The following is a 19,425-nucleotide window of genomic DNA, read 5'->3' on the forward strand; positions in this document are numbered from 1 at the left end:
TAAGTCTCTAAGGAATTTTGGAAGCAAGGTTTCCAGGACCTTGAGGGGCTAGCTGTTGTTAGGAAAATGCTATTTATTACTGTTTAGTAAAATCTAGTCATGAGACCCTTCAAATGTACATCAGGGAGTCATATGCTTGGAGTATGATTGCCAGCATATATCTTGGGGGAGTTGAGATAAAGGAAGGTTACCAAAGGAATTTTTATATGTTAAAGTAGACTTACAGGATGGGGTGTTAGGACTAATGTTAAGCCAAGATTCCCTTTTGTCCCTAGCAAAGTGTCATCATTGAGGCAGCTGAGCTCCTAGAGGGAGGTCACTCTGCCTGGTTCAAGGACTTGTCAATGGACTGTAGGCAGTAAGGGAATTTAATTTTTCATTTGCCTTTGTTTCCCACATCACCATGGCCAGCACTTAAACCCCCTTACATCTTGATGAGGGTGATATTAGGGCTCCAGGAAACAGAATCTATAGGTTTCTGGAGATTAGGTATGGATAAGATTGCCTTTTACTTGCAGTTTACTAATTTACCCGTAAAACTGAAGCAGACACCTATCCTGCATGACTGTGATCTCTATCAGTCAACAACTTGCTTTCTTTCCTTTCCCCAGTTCTTGGGCAGCCAGGAGTGTCTGAGGAATATCACACACATCCCACCTAGAGGGGGGGATGCTGTTAGCCTGTACTTTGCCCTCAGCTTGCCCTATGCTCCCTCATCACTAGGAAAGCTTAAATCAAATAAAAGAACAAAGGCTGCCAAGTAGTTATTAGCTGGATAACTTTCTCCTTACCCAGAGAAATGGTTAGTATTAAATATTGGATGTTCAGAAATGCATATTAAAGCAACATCATTAAAAAACAATAACTTTATTTTTTAGTAATTTATAGATTTTTTTGGGGGGGGGCGCCTGGGTGGCGCAGTCGGTTAAGCGTCCGACTTCAGCCAGGTCACGATCTCGCTGTCCGTGAGTTCGAGCCCCGCGTCGGGCTCTGGGCTGATGGCTCAGAGCCTGGAGCCTGTTTCCGATTCTGTGTCTCCCTCTCTCTCTGCCCCTCCCCTGTTCATGCTCTGTCTCTCTCTGTCCCAAAAATAAATAAACGTTGAAAAAAAAAAAATTCAAAAAAAAAAAAAAAAAGTAATTTATAGATTTTTTAAACCTCAAATAATCCAGCCACCAATAAAAAGAGAGTACACGTTAGCAGAAGAGAGCCAGGAGTTTGAAAATCTAAGGGAGATATCTTAAGTACTTAATAATGGGAAAGTTTTAATGAGCACAAACCAAGTGTTTAAACAGTGGTGGGTATACTAGATACTGCTGTGAAGAAACTTTATCTCACTGTCAAAACAAAATACACATAAGATTATTCAGCACTACTATGTGATGTTAAGTGATGTAGATGTGCAAAACAAGGCAAACAACTATAACAGACACAGGGACTGGAACTGAGTTACAATTTGAACAATGGTTAAGATTTAAATTGACTACGAAAACGGCACTGGTATAGGACCATGCAAAGATGTGAATATGGGAATAAGTGCAATGTGTATTGATTGTAGCTATGCATTTTCAACTCCTCCTAAAATGTAAAAAATCCTTATCCACAAGAACTGACAGGAAAACAGAGGCTGTGGACCTTCAGCCCTATATCCACTTTTATATTAAAAAACAAACAAAAAACACAGCACATTTTTGCTGTAAGCTCCCTGGTGACCTGACAGGAAAAGCTCTAAAATGCTTTTCTACTTTTAATTCTTCCTTTTTAATCACCTTAGGTTTCTTTTACATACAATACTTTACTCTCCCCAGGACTATTTTCTGGCACCTCTAAGTACATTCTACCATCTTCTTTGTATTTAGTGAGCATCTGACTATTTTGTTGTTTAGGATTTAGTTTCCCTTTGCTTTTTAAAAGCTTAAATAGGGGCGCCTGGGTGGCGCAGTCGGTTAAGCGTCCGACTTCAGCCAGGTCACGATCTTGCACTCCGTGAGTTCGAGCCCCGCGTCAGGCTCTGGGCTGATGGCTCAGAGCCTGGAGCCTGTTTCCGATTCTGTGTCTCCCTCTCTCTCTCTGCCTCTCCCCTGTTCATGCTCTGTCTCTCTCTGTCCCAAAAATAAATAAATGTTGGAAAAAAAAAATTTAAAAAAAAAAATAAAAGCTTAAATAATGGAGAGTTGTTTCCTTGCACTTACTGCTTTTACATACACTTTGTCATAATTTATTCCATGTTCCCTTTGATTCTACATTGTAAAACATCACATTTGTCTTACTCCTGCACAGGAGGAAACTGATTAATTTGGTGTCAATTTAGTTACCAAAGGTTTTATTTCTATTTTGTACTCCTGAGTTGGCTGCTCAACTCAAACATAAATAATTAAAACCCAAACTGCCATTCATTTAATTGCAAATAAGTTAACTCTTCAAGAAAGTAATGGCTTTAGTTCTTTATCCTCTCAAAGAATAAGAATACTTTCTCACTGTTGTTTTATGGAAGAAAAAGGGAAATTTAAAGTATTTACCATTTCCAGTTTCTCTGCCTTAAGGCGAACAGAAGGATTTAGGGAAATCTTCTTTCCTTGTGGTCCATAATTATCAGTCCAGGCAGGGGCAATATCTAAGAGACAACAGGGTGCATGTTAATTGGAAATTTAATTGGAATAGAACTTTTCATTTGACAGAATGTGTTCTGGGTTCCTGCTGTTCAAAAATAATTCTGGCTAATCAGTTGGCAGTTTTCACTTTTGTTTTCATGATTTTTTTTTCTTTAAATCTAAAATGTATTATATAAATCAGCTTCACTTAAGCATTAAAAGATATGATATAAAAAGAATGGCCAATTACGCATTAAGTCCCATGGAAATATTAATTTAAAAGACAAACATATATCCTACCACTACCCCATCATCACCATGTCTTACTCGTTGTAAACCGAAGTCTTTTTTCTTCCAAACTAAGTGAAATCGTATTAGGAATTCAAAAAGATCATGATACTTCTTTGACAGGCAAATGTGCTTTTGTTAGGGGAGTTCTGAAGGTACTAAGGAAAAACTCATGAATGCAAATTGTTTCAAGTTTGCACCTTAAGTATGATAGACTCAGAACTTCTGGAACCAAAAATCCTATTTCTTATTTTACAGAAGGGTTATATTTCAAGGAGCATAGATGGACTTTCAAGAATTAAATTTCATACACCTCTCACCCATCCTAACAACCTTCTCAAACTCCACTGATAATTTAGATGTGCCTTTGTCCTTGCTGCATGAGTACGAGACCAGACGCCACAAGGGACTAGACCTTGAAAAATTATTTGTTGTGTTTTTTTATTTTTTTTTCAGTTTATTTATGTTGTGAGACAGAGACAGAGAGAGAGAAAGAGTGCAAGGAGGGGAGGGGCAGAGATAAAGGGAGAGAATCCCAAGCAGGCTTTGCACTGTAAGTACAGAGCCCGATGTGGGGCTAGAACTCACAAACCGTGTGATCATGACCTGAGCCAAAATCAAAGGAGTCGGACACTTAACCGACTGAGGCACCCAGGAGCCCCGAAAAATTATTTGTTTTAATATGCCAAAGTTTGTGAAACAAATTCCTATAATTCATGTCAATCCTTACATCTAAATTGTCACTATTCTAAATACACTTCTAAATGGTATTTTACTAGTTCTACATAGAAACAAGAGGAAGAGAAAAAACTTTTTGAAATGTCACATCTTTATGCAGTGTTTTAATTTTTTTAAATTTCTCAGAGCATCTGTCTCTAAGTACAAAATGATTTGCATTCTCTTTCTTAAGAACATAAGAAGCGCATATGAAAATAAATAGTCTTCCTCTAAACCTTTAACACATCCTTAACATTCTATGTAAAATCTTGAATATAGCTTATAGGTGTCAAGATCATAAAAAAAATGGTTACTGACTTTTAGTTTCAAATGGAATCAAACCTTAAGCAAGAGTGATTTTAGTATAATAGACTTCTATTATACAATTCCGATAAAAGCAGCAGTCTCTTTTGTTAACATGATACCTAATTTTTAGCTATGAGACAAAAAATAGTATATATCTATATATCTGTATCTATATTTTTTTCTCTTAAGTGAAATTCTGTGCCAAACCTATAGTGTGGCACAAAAGATCGGCATGGAGTGGTATAAAAGACCCAACAGCAGATAAGTCAAACTTTTATTTTTCATTTTTAAGGTATGGATTTGTGAGGCTTGACAATGACCTTCAGCTTGGTGCCTGACCTGCAGTTAAGGCACATGAATACTAGGTGGACCCAAGCTAACTTAATTATGATTTCAGACCAATAATGTTAATCCTGGGAGTGAATTACTCAATTCAAGTGTAAATGTGTGGAAGGGATGGGGGATGGGAGGGAGAGAGAGCAGACAGAGAGGGAAGGACAGGGACACACACAGCATCCAACCCACACTAAGACCTTCATTCTCACCTACATTCTCCTAGATCTAAGCATAAAAATTTGCTGTGTGTAACAGTGGAAATTAACAGAAGATCAGCTCTTATTCACGCTTACTTTTAGCTAGGCAGTGCATTAAGTACTTCATATAGATACACTCATTAAGCTTTACTATAACCATATGACATATATGTTGCTATTCCCATTGAAAAGATGAAGAGATCAAGGCCCAAAAACATAAAGAAACTAGCCTATGATCACATAGCTAGTAGGTGACCATGTCAGGTTTCTAAACTCTTGTGACTCCCAGAGCTATTATTCTTTTTCTTTTGTTTGTTTGTTTGTTTGTTTGTTTGTTTGTTTAGAGAGTGCAAGTGAGAGAGCAAGCAAGAATCGGGGAGGGACAGAGACAGAGGAAGACAGAATCCCAAGCAGGCTCCATGCTGTCAGCACAGCTCGATCCCAAGAACTGTGACCTGAACCCAAATCAAGAGTCAGACACTTAACCGACTGAGCCACCCAGGTGCCCCAAAGCCATTATTCTTAAGTGTTGTCAGTATCTTTTATCAGGTTTTCTCATCTGTAAAGTAGAATAAAAGAGTCCACCTTACTGGGATTGTAAAGGTAAAATAAAAAACCATAGAAAACTATTAATGAACACTATCGAATACTGTTAATATTAACAAAGCAAAATATTTTAAAAGATTTAATGTAAAATTACACTAACCCCCCATTGAACAATATGCAATCATGGCTTAACAAAATCTCACTTTCTTTCAGATGACCTTCCCCTTAACCTATACCTTTGAGTCAAAACCTTAGGAGGATTTGTGCATAAATCTGGCATGCTTTGGTAATTCAGAATAGCTTGACCTGAAAAGCCTCCATAGACAGACAGCTTTTCCCATTTGCCAGTGACATCTCTCAATTCTGGCCTCAAGCTCTTGATTTGCTCCTCTCTAGGGGAGTGAGGATTTTCAAAGGATGGCTTATTATTCTCTTGGATCTTCTTTTCTATTCCTCTTTTTAGGAGAAGAAAGAGAATGTTTAAGAGGGCAGGATCAAAACCATTTGGTTTGTACCATGAACCCTCCATGGATATCTTTCCCTATCACTATTTGGTTTCAGTTCTAAAACCTTAGTGTGGGAGGACTGTGGTTTGTGTTATGGCAAAGTTAAAGCAACGATAACATTTCTTCATGCAATAATTCTTTACTAATTTTTTTAGGAATGTCTTTAGTATGTTTTCAGCCCACTTATAAGATCATGTGTTGGTTACCTTATGGCAATAGGTAACCAAATGGCTGTGGGTTCTGAAATAAATTTATATAATAGAAAAGTTGTTAAAACCATATTCGACTAGCGTGTGGATTTTTAAAATTCTAACCAGTTTTACACTTTGCAATAATTTTGAGATGGGAACAGAGGTAGATTTGCCTCAATTAAGTTTAATTTTTGTTGAGGTTAACATTAAAACTTGTTTACATTTTTTTAATAAATACCAGCTGGCCAAAGGAATTTAGATGTGACAGTTAATGGTCTAATTTGGGAACAATCTATAATTAAGTGCTTATAACAGACAAATCACAACATAGATAAGTTACCTAGAGACAATTTAGAGTTGATTTTGGTTTTTTTTCCCCCCACAGAAACATTTGGCCTACGACATTTATGTGAAAGTAAAAATCTAGGACTAACTCAATGCTAATTCTACCCTAGGAAACTGTTCTGTTTTAATTGCATTTTAATACTTACTTTTCATACAGCTTACTCACTCAAATGTATTTTTCATTAAATCATTTTTCTATTACAAAATATGGTATTGCCTATTTTAGTCACTGATGCAAATTTACTTCATTTTATTCATTGCTCTGGGATCCCTTTGCTCTAATCAGATCTGCCTCCTAGGATCATCTGACACCCAGCTGGTCCTTAGTTCTTTACTATTGCTCATGGTACCTCTTCACTTGGGATGATCTCCTTCATCCATCGAATGATGTTTACCACTTCTTTCAAGATCTGGATGATGTCTGATTTTTGCTAAGAAATTTCTGCATGTTGTGACAAATCCTTTACTATGTACTAGTTTTGGGGGGTGGCGGGAGGATGCAGAATTGAATTAAAGGATGGGAGCTTTTGCTTCTGCTCTAAAAACATGCCCTGGAATATTATCTGAGCTACACCTTAGTCTGTGGGTTCTGTAATATTAGTAACAGCAAACTTTACTGAGCATATGCTATGAACCAATTACAGTGCTAAGTGCCTGATGTGCATGATTTCACACAGGAGTATTAACTCATAAAGACCCACTAGGCGACTATTTCAAAGTCACACAGCTGATAATTTAGGAGCAAAGACATGAACGTCTGGGTTTGACATTTGCATTCAGAACCTGTGCCTTCCCTACACTACGCTCAGGCCATTTCTCTCCTCAATCCACTTCCTTCATGTCTTTGCACTGTTTGTGACAAAACAGTATGTTCCTCTGAGCATGAAGACCACTCACATCCTGCTCCAGTTAACAAAGAACACTGCAAACAGCAGTTATTCAATAAAATAGACACATACGTATATATGTTCTAATCTGAATAATGAAAGTTTTTTTTTTTTAACTCCATGTTTTATTTCACCATAGACTATTAAATAGTTCATGGAAAATATGCTAATTCCTTCATAATTCCTACTGAACTGTGTTTTCTACATACAGGACATACTCAGTAAATGCTTCTTGAATTAATAAAAGACTGAAAAGCATTGAGTAGTTCAATTACTTTCTTTTTTTGTTTGTTTTAATGTTTATTTTATTTTAGAGAGAGAGAGAGACAGAGCGTGAGCAGGGGAGGGTAAGAGAGAGAGACACACAGAATCCCAAGCAGTTTCCAGGCTCTGAGCTGTCAGCACAGAGATAGACGTGGAGCTCGAACTCATAAGCCGTGAGATCATGACCTGAGCTGAAGTCAGATGCTTAACCAACTGAGCCATCCAGGTGCTCCTCAATTACTTTCAAAATTAAAAACATGTTATATAAATGTATCCTCACCATCGTTTGTTTTTTTCATTTATCTTTTTTTTCTCACATGAGAAAAAACAATACATCCAGAGAATAGAAATTAATTACATTAAGGGGATAATACTAATAAAGTTTCTAAGAGTCAACAGACTCCACCCAGTAAAAAGGCATATAATTTATGGCTAAAGACTGCTGCCGACCCACTGGTAAATACTGCTCCAAATCAGAGGAAACCACTATGGAATCCGCTTTAAGTTCCTGTTAAGTGTGGTGCCTGTGTGCTATGTGGTCTGAATGTTTGTGTCCTCCCCACATTCACATGTTGAAACCCTAACCCTCAAAGATGATGGCATTAGGAGATGGGGCCTTAGGTCATAAGAGAGGAACTCATGGATGGGATTAGTGTTCTTATAAAAGAGATCCCACAGGCTTTCCTACTCCCTCCCCACATGAGGACATGAAGGTAAGCCTGCAACCTGAAGAAGGCTCTTACCAGGACCCTGCCAACACCATAATCCTGGACTTCAAGCCCCCAGAACTGTAAGAAATAAATGTCTGTTGTTGATAAGCCAACCAGTCTTGGTATTTTGTTACAGTAGCCCAAGTGGACTATCATACTATATAATTTATACTAACTTGTCCTTATTTTACAATTTTGATCTAGATTAATGCCATTAAAAATTAAAATATACAGGTAACAGTTTGCATTATAATTTTAACATATGCAATTAAAATTTCCCTTCTATAAGCATGGCTTTTTGATTGTTGTTGTAGTACTTAATTTTTGGAGATAATTTAAAAGGAAGGCTTTTTTTTCTTGATATCTCAGCCACTAACAGATACTTTACAGTTTGATAAAAATTCTTTTCTTATGTAGGTTACACAGTTAATACTTTATTGTTTTAAAAAGTCAGTAAATCATTTTATGGTAATCATAAGCAATAATATTCAATTCATAACATTGATGTTCTTTCTAACTTACATCTATAATAATCTCTTCTTAAAAAACATATTTCTTAAGCTATGCTCCTATCTATAGTATCTCTTAAAGGTGGGTTTAATAAACCTCATCAGTATTTCACTAAAAGGACAAGGCAGCCTAATCTTGATTTAAAGGTGAGTTTACATTATTTGGTTTCAACAGTCCATTGGTTATTACAGCTTCACAGACACCGTTATGATAATGCATCTTAAAATTTCAACTCTTTGTTAAGGAAAATTTCTAATAAAAATCATAATCTAACAAGGACCACTGCACAATACATTCATTTTACTCTTTTATTCATTGAAGGAAAAAGGGCATAATGCACCCTTCTTTAAAGTCTATTAAGTCACATTATGTACTCCTCGTTGAGAAAGAGTAATTGAAAGAAATAACAGTAAAGAGGAATTAAATGTGCATTTACCTGTATTAGACATATCCGTAGGGCTGTTTTCTGAAGAAGTAATTGGAGTCTGTTCTGTTTTCTTGTATCCAGTTTTTATCTATGAAAGAAAAGGAAGAATATAAAATGTCATTTTCTAAAGTAGGTCAAAGACCAGACTAGAAGCTCATGTTAACATAAAAAGAATGGTTTATAAGATTAAAGCTGTGGTCCAAAAAATATGAAATCTCTAAAATTTTGGTATATTTATCTTCAAGCAAAGCATTTCAGAATTAAAGGTAACAACTGCTTTCAGCTCTATGCTGTCCAAGGACAACAAAACATAAGGCCATGTACCTTATCTTTGGAAAGGTATTATAACCCCAAATAAAAAAAGTAGAAGAGGCTGACAGATAATCTTACACTCTGCATCTTATTAGCAGGCACTTGAAACTGAAATTACCTTTGATGAATTTTATTCCATTGATTGAAAGCCTACCTGAGTTTCCTATTTTGTTCTATAGCTAACATGGAATTTAAGAGTATATGCTCTATTTGTTTTAACTTTGATTTGTTAGGGTACTGCAGCAATTAGTAATTAACTGCTGATTTTGATGTAGAAACTCCTCCTTCTGTGTGATTCTACTGGGGTGAACTAGGTATTAGCATACACACGTGAGGGAACCATATCCACCTACACTGGGTAATCAGGATTACTGTCTCACTGTGCAGGAGAATAAGCTAAGAACAAAAAGGTAGACTGCCTGTCTTCAGTCAAGCAGAAAATAGGAATAACAAGAAACCATTAGACACTTTCTGAAAATAAATATGACATGCCTAACACAGTTTTGAGTGCTATCTAGGCATATCTTTGCAAGGCCCTCCCTGATCTTGACTTTCTGAACCAAAGACACACTGACTTGAAAAATTGTATTATTGACACGGCACAGCATAAAATTCTTAAGCAGGAAAAAAAGGAAAGATCTTTCAAGTGAATACCAAAATGTTAATAAACTGCATTGCCAAAATTATAATTCTATGTGTATGTAACAAACGTAAAAATATACAGACCGGAGAAATGTAAGATTACCTGATTTCTCCTAAAAGAAGATAAAATGGTATCTGTAGTTTGGGGAGTAGATGAGGTCTTTGGAATTAGTATTTCAGGGGGAGAAGGAAGAAGGCTAAATGTTGAGGCTTGCGGTCCATATTCTCCTGAAGCTTGTAAAAGGGATGTACAAGATGGATTTTCTAGATGACTGCCATCCGATTTTTGTCTTATGAAGGCTATCTCCCAAGCAGATTCTGACCTAGCATTAAAAAGCAATAACTTTATGGATAGGTTATGGATATGGCACAACTGAATTTTAAGATAATGTTTCAAATATTATGAAAATATACTTCTTTTAGGGTCTAAAGTATTTAAGTCTCTTAAATTACTATTTTTGAGAAGACATGTTAAAAAACTCATTCTACTTTATGGATAGGAGAGTTACCTTAACTTGGCTCTAGTAATTATGCTTTTTGCTTCTTCAAAGGATACACCAATCATAGATTCCCTGTTTATTGAGACAAGTTGATCTCCTGGCTTCAAACGTCCATCCTAACGAAAAAAGTAATATATATAAAGAAACTAATAATGATGATTTAAAAAAAAAAAAAAAACTGATGTAACCAAACCAAAGAAAAATTTTAGTCAACAGTCTCTTAAAAAAAGAGTGAAAATAAAATACTGGACAAAGAACCTCAATAGCAAAAATTTTTAGCTAGTTTGCCTACATGTGGATGAAATGGAATGGTTCGTGCATACACAGGCTAAATTTGCACACTAAAGAATCCTGAAGACATACATGAATACATATATGCCTAGATTAAGACACAGCCTGCCTGGCACACCAGGAAAAGACCTGTTTTAAAAGCTTGGTACTACGTATGAGACAGATACAGCTCTGACTCTGTGATACAGTGAAATAATTCTAGAATATTTCAGAGTGCAAGACTCATTCACTTTAGTTTCTGAGCATTCCTGCATCTCTCATCCCACCAAATTGGTAAGATTCATTCCATAGTAAGATTTAAAAAAAATTTTTTTTAATGTTTCTTTATTTTTGAGAGTGACAGACAGAGCATGGGTGGGGGAAGGGCAGAGAGAGAGGGAGACATGGAATCCCAAACAGGCTCCAGGCTGTGAGCTGTCAGCACAGAGCCTGATGCAGGGCTCGAACCCATGGACTGGGAGATAATGACCTGAGCCCAAGTCAGACGTTTAGCCCACTGAGCCATCCAGGCGCCCCTCCACAGTAAGACTTCTAAAAATTCAGTCAAGGATCTTAGTTAGATTGATCCTACCCATATTTCAGCTCTTTACTGGATCTGTCATAACTCCTGTGATGCAGGTCTAGCTGGTTGTATATCCAGCTTTACTCATGTCCTACTAAGGATGACCACTTCTAACCGGCTGCCTTGCATTGTCTGCTAAGACCCAGCTCTGGCTATAACTAGCCTAACTGGATAAGAACAGAGCCTACTGATGACAAGATTTCATTCAATTTAATTTAAGTTTCTCAGTCTTTACCTGTCCTTTTCCTTAATTCAAACTGGAAAAGAAGAATGAGCTCTTTTCATTTTCAGCTCCTAAGACATGTCTCAATTATTCTCAAAGATAGAAGGCAATATTTCTGTAATGAGGGAAGAAGCTTACATGGTTAAAAGAGCTAGATTTTCACCCTAATGGCATTTAATTAAGTTCTACAAATTCAAGGAAATATCTCCCTTCAAAGTCTTATCTACGATATATTCTAAGATATATTCCTTGGAAAACTAACTGATCTTCAATCTGAACTTCATTATATATAATAATGGTAATCTATAGTTACTTCACTACTAAATAACAATAGCTATTTTTTTGTTGTTGTTTTTTAAAAAGATATTTAGTGAGGCACCTGGGTGGCTCAGTCAGTTGAGCGTCTGACTTCAGATCAGGTCATGATCTTGCGATCTGTGAGCTCGAGCCTCTCATCGGGCTCTGTGCCAATAGCTCGGAGCCTGGAGCCTGCTTTGGATTCTGTGTCTCCCTCTCTCTCTGCCCCTCCCCTGTTTGCGCTCTCTCTCTCTCTCTCAGAAATAAACATTAAACAAAATTAAAAAAAAAAGATACCAAGTGCTACCTCTTACACTGAATACTAAGTACATAGGAAAATAAATAAATATAAAATATTTATCAAAAAATTTTATGGAAATGTCATTTCAAATACTATGTAAAAGACACTATAACCTAAATGCATGACTCTACAACTCTTCTAAATTCTGAACATTACTCAAAAAATTAAACTAAAAAAAATTTGATTTTAAAATACATAAAATTTGAAAATTTCAATTTTATAAATATAACTAGCAAAGTCAGAGAACACAACACAAGTGCTATATTGACAAGTGATTTTTCCCCCCTTCTATTGACAAATGTATGTGGAATAAAACACAATAGTAATGCTGGAAAAGACAAAGCAAAGTACCTACCAGAAGGATACTACATATTCAGTAAAACAAAAGAGCTTGTTTTATATGATTTTATAAACACAGTTCTGTAGTTGCCTGGGCCCAAACCTTATTACAGACTTTGGTTACATATGCATGTAAATCAACTCTATCCAGACATACTTAGACATTTATGTACATTAGCTTATAATTTAATATGCTAAATTTTTGTTTTAGAACAGCTATCTACCCAGGGTTAAGATGAAACAGTAACAAACAAGAAAAACAACCTTTCTGCCACAGGCAAAAAGATAAGGCTAATAATGGGGGAGAATGAACAAAATTCTAGAGTACTTATTTCCAGGAGGAAGGGTGGGGAATGTGATCAGGGAATGGACACAGGAAGCTTCAGTAGTACCTAAAATTTTCTACTTCTTAAGTCTAAGTAACTCTAAGTGAACTCTAAGCAGATTCATAGGTGTTCATTCTATTTTTATGCTCCATTTATATGTGTCAAATGTCACATCATCAAAAAGAAAAGAAATTCTCCATCCCCCCAAATAAAAAGGAGCTCATAATATCTGCCCCAACAATGTGTTTAGCTAGCTGAATTATGTTTTGGTTTTATATTCCAGTTCTATATTGGAAGTAAGGGTCAAATAGAGAAATTTTTAATCTAATTTAAAAATAAATTAATAAGTAAGTGAAATTAAATAAATGTCATTATTAAATCCAGCCCTAGGCCATTTGGAATCTACAAAACAGCTCTTTATTGGAATCAGTTCAGTAAGGTAGATTACAACTAAAATTTAATGGCTATACTACTATTGACTTGTATCACAAAGCCTGGCAACAATTTAGGGAGAGAAAAGGGGAAAACGTAGACAGAAGAAAGCTGTTTCACTGGAGCAAAGCTTTCAAGGACACCAACAAGGAGGGGTATCTGGGTGGCTCAGTCGGTTAAGTGTCTGACTTCAGCTCAGGTCACGATCTCACGGTTCGTGAGTTCGAGCCCCACGTCGGGCTCTGCACTGACAGCTTGGAGCCTGGAGCCTGCTTCGGATTCTATGTCTCCCTCTCTCTCTGTCCCTCCCCTGCTCACGCTCTGTCTCTCTCTCTCAAAAATAAAAAAAAAACATTAAAAAAAAATTAAAGGACACTGACAAGGAAAAAAAAGGACTTTTTAGAATCAGGGTGGCAGACAGTACATACTGTCAGATGGCAGTTCTTCCATTTGGGCAGGGGCCTTCAGACACAGTGGACAGAAGAGGAAAGAGCAGGAGGTATGGCAGCTGGATAGACCCGAATGCTAATTTGAGCTCTACAACTTGCTAGCTAGATGTTGATAAACAAATAGAGAGAGAGAGAGTGAAAGAGGGGAAGGGGGCTGGGAGAGGCACAAGAGGTAATCCACAAAAAACATAGATCTGAATTAAAAATTGTTGGAGGGAGCTCCCGTATCCACGTATCTTATATAGACCACAGCTGGCTGTCAGGGTTGCAGAGGAAAAGGCTACTGAAAACACATAGGTGGGGGCACCTGGGTGGCTCAGTTGGTTAAGTGTCTGCTCAGGTCATGATCTCACGGTTCGTGAGTTTGAGCCCTGCATTGGGCTCTCTGCTGTCAGCACAGGGCCTGCTTCAGATCCTCTGCCCCCCGCCCCTGCCCCTCCCCTGTTAGTGTGCTCGCGCATTCTCTCTCAAAGAAATAAACAAATCAACATTAAAAAAAACAGGTAGGCAACAGGGTTTCAGCAGACCTGCTATCTTCCACATTTTCCTCTCAGACTGTACACTATTAGCAGTAGAGAGGGAAAAGCTCCCATGAACACAATTTAATGTATCTTATATTAAAGCACACTGAGGTACCGAAGTAGCATTTTCCATCAGGACAAGAGTCAGAAAAGGGAGGAAGAATAATGCCCTCTAACTGCAGCTTTTGGTGTTTATATATATTTTTTCCTTTACTAAAAAGTATTTACAGCGTTTTTTTTTCTTTGCCTCCTAGAATAAGATCTTAGCTGATCATGTGAATTGCTGAACCTGTTTAAAAGTCAGAACCTGCAAACTAAAACACAGCTATTTCTGTAAAAGTCTGGCATTCAAAACCAGTGAATCTTGCCCCAGTTGGATTAATGTATATGTGAAGATACTAACTTCGGGGACATGCTGAGGCCTCTTCCACACTGTCTGGGTTCTGATTCAGCAGTTACTGAGCAACTGCATAAGGCGCCAGGCAAGGCGCCAAGCCCTTTCACATGCCCACCTTCAGGGTCTGCATTCTTTTGCATTGACATTTACAAAGATGTTGAAGTCATAACATATCCCTGACCATTTAGACACTTCTGTTAAAAACCACCAGCACTGTTCATTTACAATAACCATTATATAGTTTTCTAAATAACATGTTACCATGTTATCAGAAACCATCTATACAGCCTGACTCTGATTTAACTAACTCTTGATTCCTGAATACTAAGGAAGGCCTCCTGCAAGACTTCCCGTTCTTTTCCCATTACTTTCAGAAACTGTCAACTTCTTTTACTGCCAGTTACTAATATGAATTTAGGCAAGACGCTTAATCTCTATGAGATTCCATTTTCTTAGCTGTAAAGTGGAGATAAATACCTGTCACACAAGGTTGCTATTAGTAATTAAGTAACATAGATGAAATTCTAGCACACTGTAGGTGTCATATAAAGGTGAGTTGAATCAGAATTCCATGCCTGTTGTAATTTTCGCATTGATAGCAAATTTAATCCTATTTACTCCTCAAATTAAGAACCTTTAAAGGCTGCCCATGGGTAGGAAAAAGTTGAAATTCCTTAGCTTCCCAGACTCAGCACAACAAACTACCTACAATCTACTTTCTCCAGCCTCACCATCCACCTTCCCTCCTCAGCATACAAATTCTTCAATCTATTCTCAGAAAATGTTGTTCACACCACCTACCCCACCACTTCTCCACCTGATGAACTGGCACTTAAACTTCACTGCCAAGTACAAACATTTGCTCTGAGATAAGTTTGCCCCAATCGCCTGGAATTACTTATCTGTTCCTCTCTCCCCAAAAGCACTTTTACTTATCTCAGTAATTACACTTACTTTGTGCTGTCCCTATTTGTCCACATAGCTTTTTCTCTCCTATTAGAGCACATTAATCCAGCGACTTCCAAACTAGCAGCCCTGATTTTTTTCAGTTGGCCAGAACCATGTCCTTTTCATGGTTGTTTCCCCCAGCCAGGTACACAATAAGCCCACAATAAATTAATCAGGGCCAGAAAACAGTCTGAGAAAATTAAGGTGGCTCAGACAGTAGTAATAATGGCAAAAGAGAAAAGAATGACTTGTAAAGTGAACCCTCTTGGGTTGCTACTTCCTTAGCTTCCACTGATGGGACTGGCTTCTAGACACTATGTCATCCAGAGGCCTTGGTCCGAGTTCCATGGTTAGGATCAGCACATTCTGAAAACAGACTTCCTCTGAAAGATAAATATGTCCTACTTCGATCCTCTGTGAACAATGACTTAACCATTAGTATCTACATCTGTGTGATCGCTGTCTTTACCTACAGGATTTGACTTAAAAAAAAAAAAAAAAGGTCCTGAATTTATCAAATTTAAGATGACATTGACTGTAAGATGGCCATTATTTTACACAGCACTAAGAGAAGAAAATGCTGCCAATTACACTATGAAATTGACTGTAAGACTCATCTCATAGAGCTTATATGTATGTGCTTTAATATAGGTCTTAGAATCAGTTAAATGATATATGAAATGTAGTATCAGGTTTGAAGAAAAGCTTTTGATCACTGCCTGCTTTCCTTACACTATTAGAAAAACAAAGAAGCAAAAACATGTGAAAACTTCAAAGAAAGTTTGTGTCCAGAATATAACGCAAAGGACAAGGGAAGAAGGGGACTTGGTATGGAGCCAGATGGTGGCAGGGGAATGGGGAACAGGCAGAAACATGACAGAATGACTAAGGGATCATTCATTCATAAATATTAACTGAGCAATTAGTTTATGCCAGGCATCACTTTGGGGACTAAGGATATTATTGTGAATAAAACCAGATAGAATCCTCCCACCTAGGAAACATACTGTCTTGTGGTTCAGACAGAGTTGATAAAATAAGTACAGATATGGATGTGTGTTTACAAACTGAGATCGGTGATATCTCAGGAAAGAAACAGGATCTAGGAGCACATATTGGAAAAAAGACCTGGCCTAAACTGGAGGGCACCGAGAACACATTCCTCAGGAATTAGTCTTTGAATAGATATTTGGAAGTCATGGCGGCGGCAGCAAGGGTGTGTTCTGAGTCAGAGGGTACAGCATATGAGAAAGAACTTCAGGAAACTGAAAAAATACCGCTCTGGAAGCATAAAGATGGAAAGCCAGAGAAATAGAGGGCAGAAGTCACGTGATACAGGCAACTGAATATTAGTAAGATAGGCTGGGGAGGAAATAGGCATGGTGCATAAAAGCAGACAAAGCTATTGTGAGATCTGATTAAAAGCTATGTGCTGGTGGTGGAGATCAAGAAGACTGATGGGCTCAAGTGATATTTAGAGAGCAAAAAAGTCAACAGCATGTGCTGATAAAACTGGGGATGAATGTTAAGGGAGAGGAAGTAGTTAGGCTGCTGTTAGGTTTTCTAACTTGATACAACTGGAAGGTGTCATTCATCAAGTTTGGGAACAGAGGAAGAAGCTCTCTTTGGGAAGAGATGGCCAGATCAGGGTATGGTGTGACTATCATGAGTCTTGCCTCAACTACAGTGAGTTTGAGATGCCTTAAGGAGATCCAAGTGGAAATGCTGACCAAGCAATTGGACATGTGAGTATGAAGCTCAAAGGAGTATCTCAGCCAGAAAAAGGTCTAAGATTGAACACTAAAGACTCCAGACTGATATGGAACTGGCTGGTGGGGTGAAAAGGGCCTTGGAGTTCTCATATTTCCTCAGTACCTAGTACATCTAATCTCATCCTATAGGCTGTCTCTAACACTTTGAGCTGGAAGAATCTTTCCTTCTATTGCAACGGAAAAATTGTCAAGATGCCCCAAGTTTGAATATGTTTTTCAAAGAAACATGGTATTTTGGTTACGGAACCAGTACTGTATTTTGTATTTCCCAGTAGGAAAACATTCATGCATGTGTAAGGGGGTGGGGGTGAGGGTTCAGGCAGCTGTGATTAATTAAAGATTTCTTCTGAGTTCCAATAGCCCTCTAACATATGAAGTTTGGGAATATAAATGCAATATAATCCATCTATAAGCTTGGGGATTACCTATACTGTAATTCTCAAACAACAGAATATTATAATTAGAGCAAGTGAAAGCACTCATATGCATTTAAAAATATGAAGGTGCTCAGTTCAGCAACTTAATAAGGATAATCTTATGAACCTGTGTTTCCTATTGTATGAATGCATCTACTATGCAGAAATTTTGCACAGATTAGAAATTTATTAACATGCCTAACAGTATTTGGAACACAGTAAATGCTATTATTAATAAAAACATTTAAAAATAAAACTGCACCAATTTGTATTTGCAGAATAAATATGCATGTAACTCTCCATCTTGAGGAAGTATACAAAAATGAGTGTGAGCATTGCAAGTGTATTTATTCTTCTCTGTCTCCACTTTTCTCTGTTTTGGCTGTTTTCTTCCTTTGGACTTGACCAGATACTGTCAAGGAACATTAATAACTCTGTGCTGCTCTCTAGTGGTAAATATAGAATATAGTCCATTAAATGACTACTTTTTGATAGCCTTCTAAACAATGAAATTCTAAGAAAAACCAGTAAGAGAAAGTATTTAATTTCCCAGTCTGCTACCACTGATAGCAGATTAAGTGTCCCTCAGCATGTTATCCCTTTATTATTTTAACTATAAATATGTTTCATTGGAATAAAAAAGCACAAACTGATACGTATCATAATAGCAAATTTTTATCACTTGTTAGATACCATGATCTATCATTACATTGTATGAAGTGTGGTCTAAGAAATAACTTGGCTATAGTGAACACACACACACACACACACACACACACACACACACACACACACGTCCCTCAACTAAAGCAGTCATAAACACCTCAATTCTTACAAGACTAATTTTATTTTTTGTTTGAATTTGTTAAACACTTTAGTATTTAAGTAAACTTTATTTGGTTAACAATTTAAATTCAATAGCTAAAAGTCTGTATTATTATATATCCTAAATTTATTATATAGCACTTACAACATGGTAAGTGTATCCTATTATCTCAACAAGCTTGAAACAATTGAAATCATTTCTACTAATTTCGAAATTATTGGCGAAACTAATTTTTTTTTCCTAACAAGGGGAATAAAAATCCAGTTGCCTAGATAAACTACTTGCTAAACAAATGTTTGGGGTGAGGGTGGAGGTAAGGGCAGGACTATTTATTGAATCAAAATAACTAAAAGAACAACAATATGAATAAACTTAATGTTAAAAGGATCCTTTCTCAAGCTCGATAGCTTGCTGTTAATACAATTATTTTATGAAATTCTTTATATCCTATATCTCTCCGAAAAGGACTGCAGGCAATTTTCAACAAAAGACAGATAGAATCACATTAGTAAAACAGATATGGCAAATGAAATTCAGGAGGAATGAAAATGAAAATATAATAACTAGTTTGTTAACTAAGTTGTTGATATTGTACTTCAAATGTGGATCTGAGCTTTCTAGCAACCAGAGCAAAAAGGAAATCATGATTTATATATTTCTTATAACAAAGAGGGGAGTAAGGCTTTCTAATTTGTAAAAAAAGAAAAAAAAAGATATTTTCTGGTCTTAACTCTAAATCTAATTTCTCATGTGGGCAACTAATGCGTGATATAAATAACAAACTAAACAAGAATTACTGCAAATTCAGAGATGAGCAGAATTTACATGCTGAGTTTGTATATTTTGCATTTAGGAGAGGCTAAATATGAAGGTACTTCCAGTTTAAGTGATCTGACTTAATCCAAATTCAGCAGTGGAGAGATAACATGCCTTCAAATACAATTTCTCAAAATCAGACTTTGGATAAGAGTTAAATAGTATATTATTAAAAATATATAACCTTTAGTTAAGAGTTTGAAGTCTGGGGGCACCTGGGTGGCTCAGTTGGTT

At 36.8% G+C, this 19,425-nt stretch overlaps 1 protein-coding gene across 5 annotated transcripts in view; it reads right to left on the reverse strand.

Annotated features, from left to right (window-relative positions):
• Window positions 1-19,425, reverse strand: part of STXBP4 (syntaxin binding protein 4) — a 172,786-nt gene that overhangs the window by 132,740 nt on the left and 20,621 nt on the right. For all 5 annotated transcript variants that reach the window (XM_086686923.1, XM_086686926.1, XM_086686925.1 and 2 more), the window contains 4 exons: window positions 10,285-10,391; window positions 9,879-10,098; window positions 8,831-8,909; window positions 2,520-2,614 (listed from right to left, as the gene is read on the reverse strand). In XM_086686923.1, the coding sequence (XP_086543049.1) occupies window positions 2,520-2,614; window positions 8,831-8,909; window positions 9,879-10,098; window positions 10,285-10,391 (501 nt within the window). The remainder of the gene's footprint in view (window positions 1-2,519; window positions 2,615-8,830; window positions 8,910-9,878; window positions 10,099-10,284; window positions 10,392-19,425) is intronic.

The sequence above is a fragment of the Puma concolor genome, chromosome E1, assembly GCF_028749965.1.
Source record: "Puma concolor isolate L17-30 chromosome E1, mPumCon1.1.hap2, whole genome shotgun sequence".
Taxonomy (NCBI): Eukaryota; Metazoa; Chordata; class Mammalia; order Carnivora; family Felidae; genus Puma; species Puma concolor.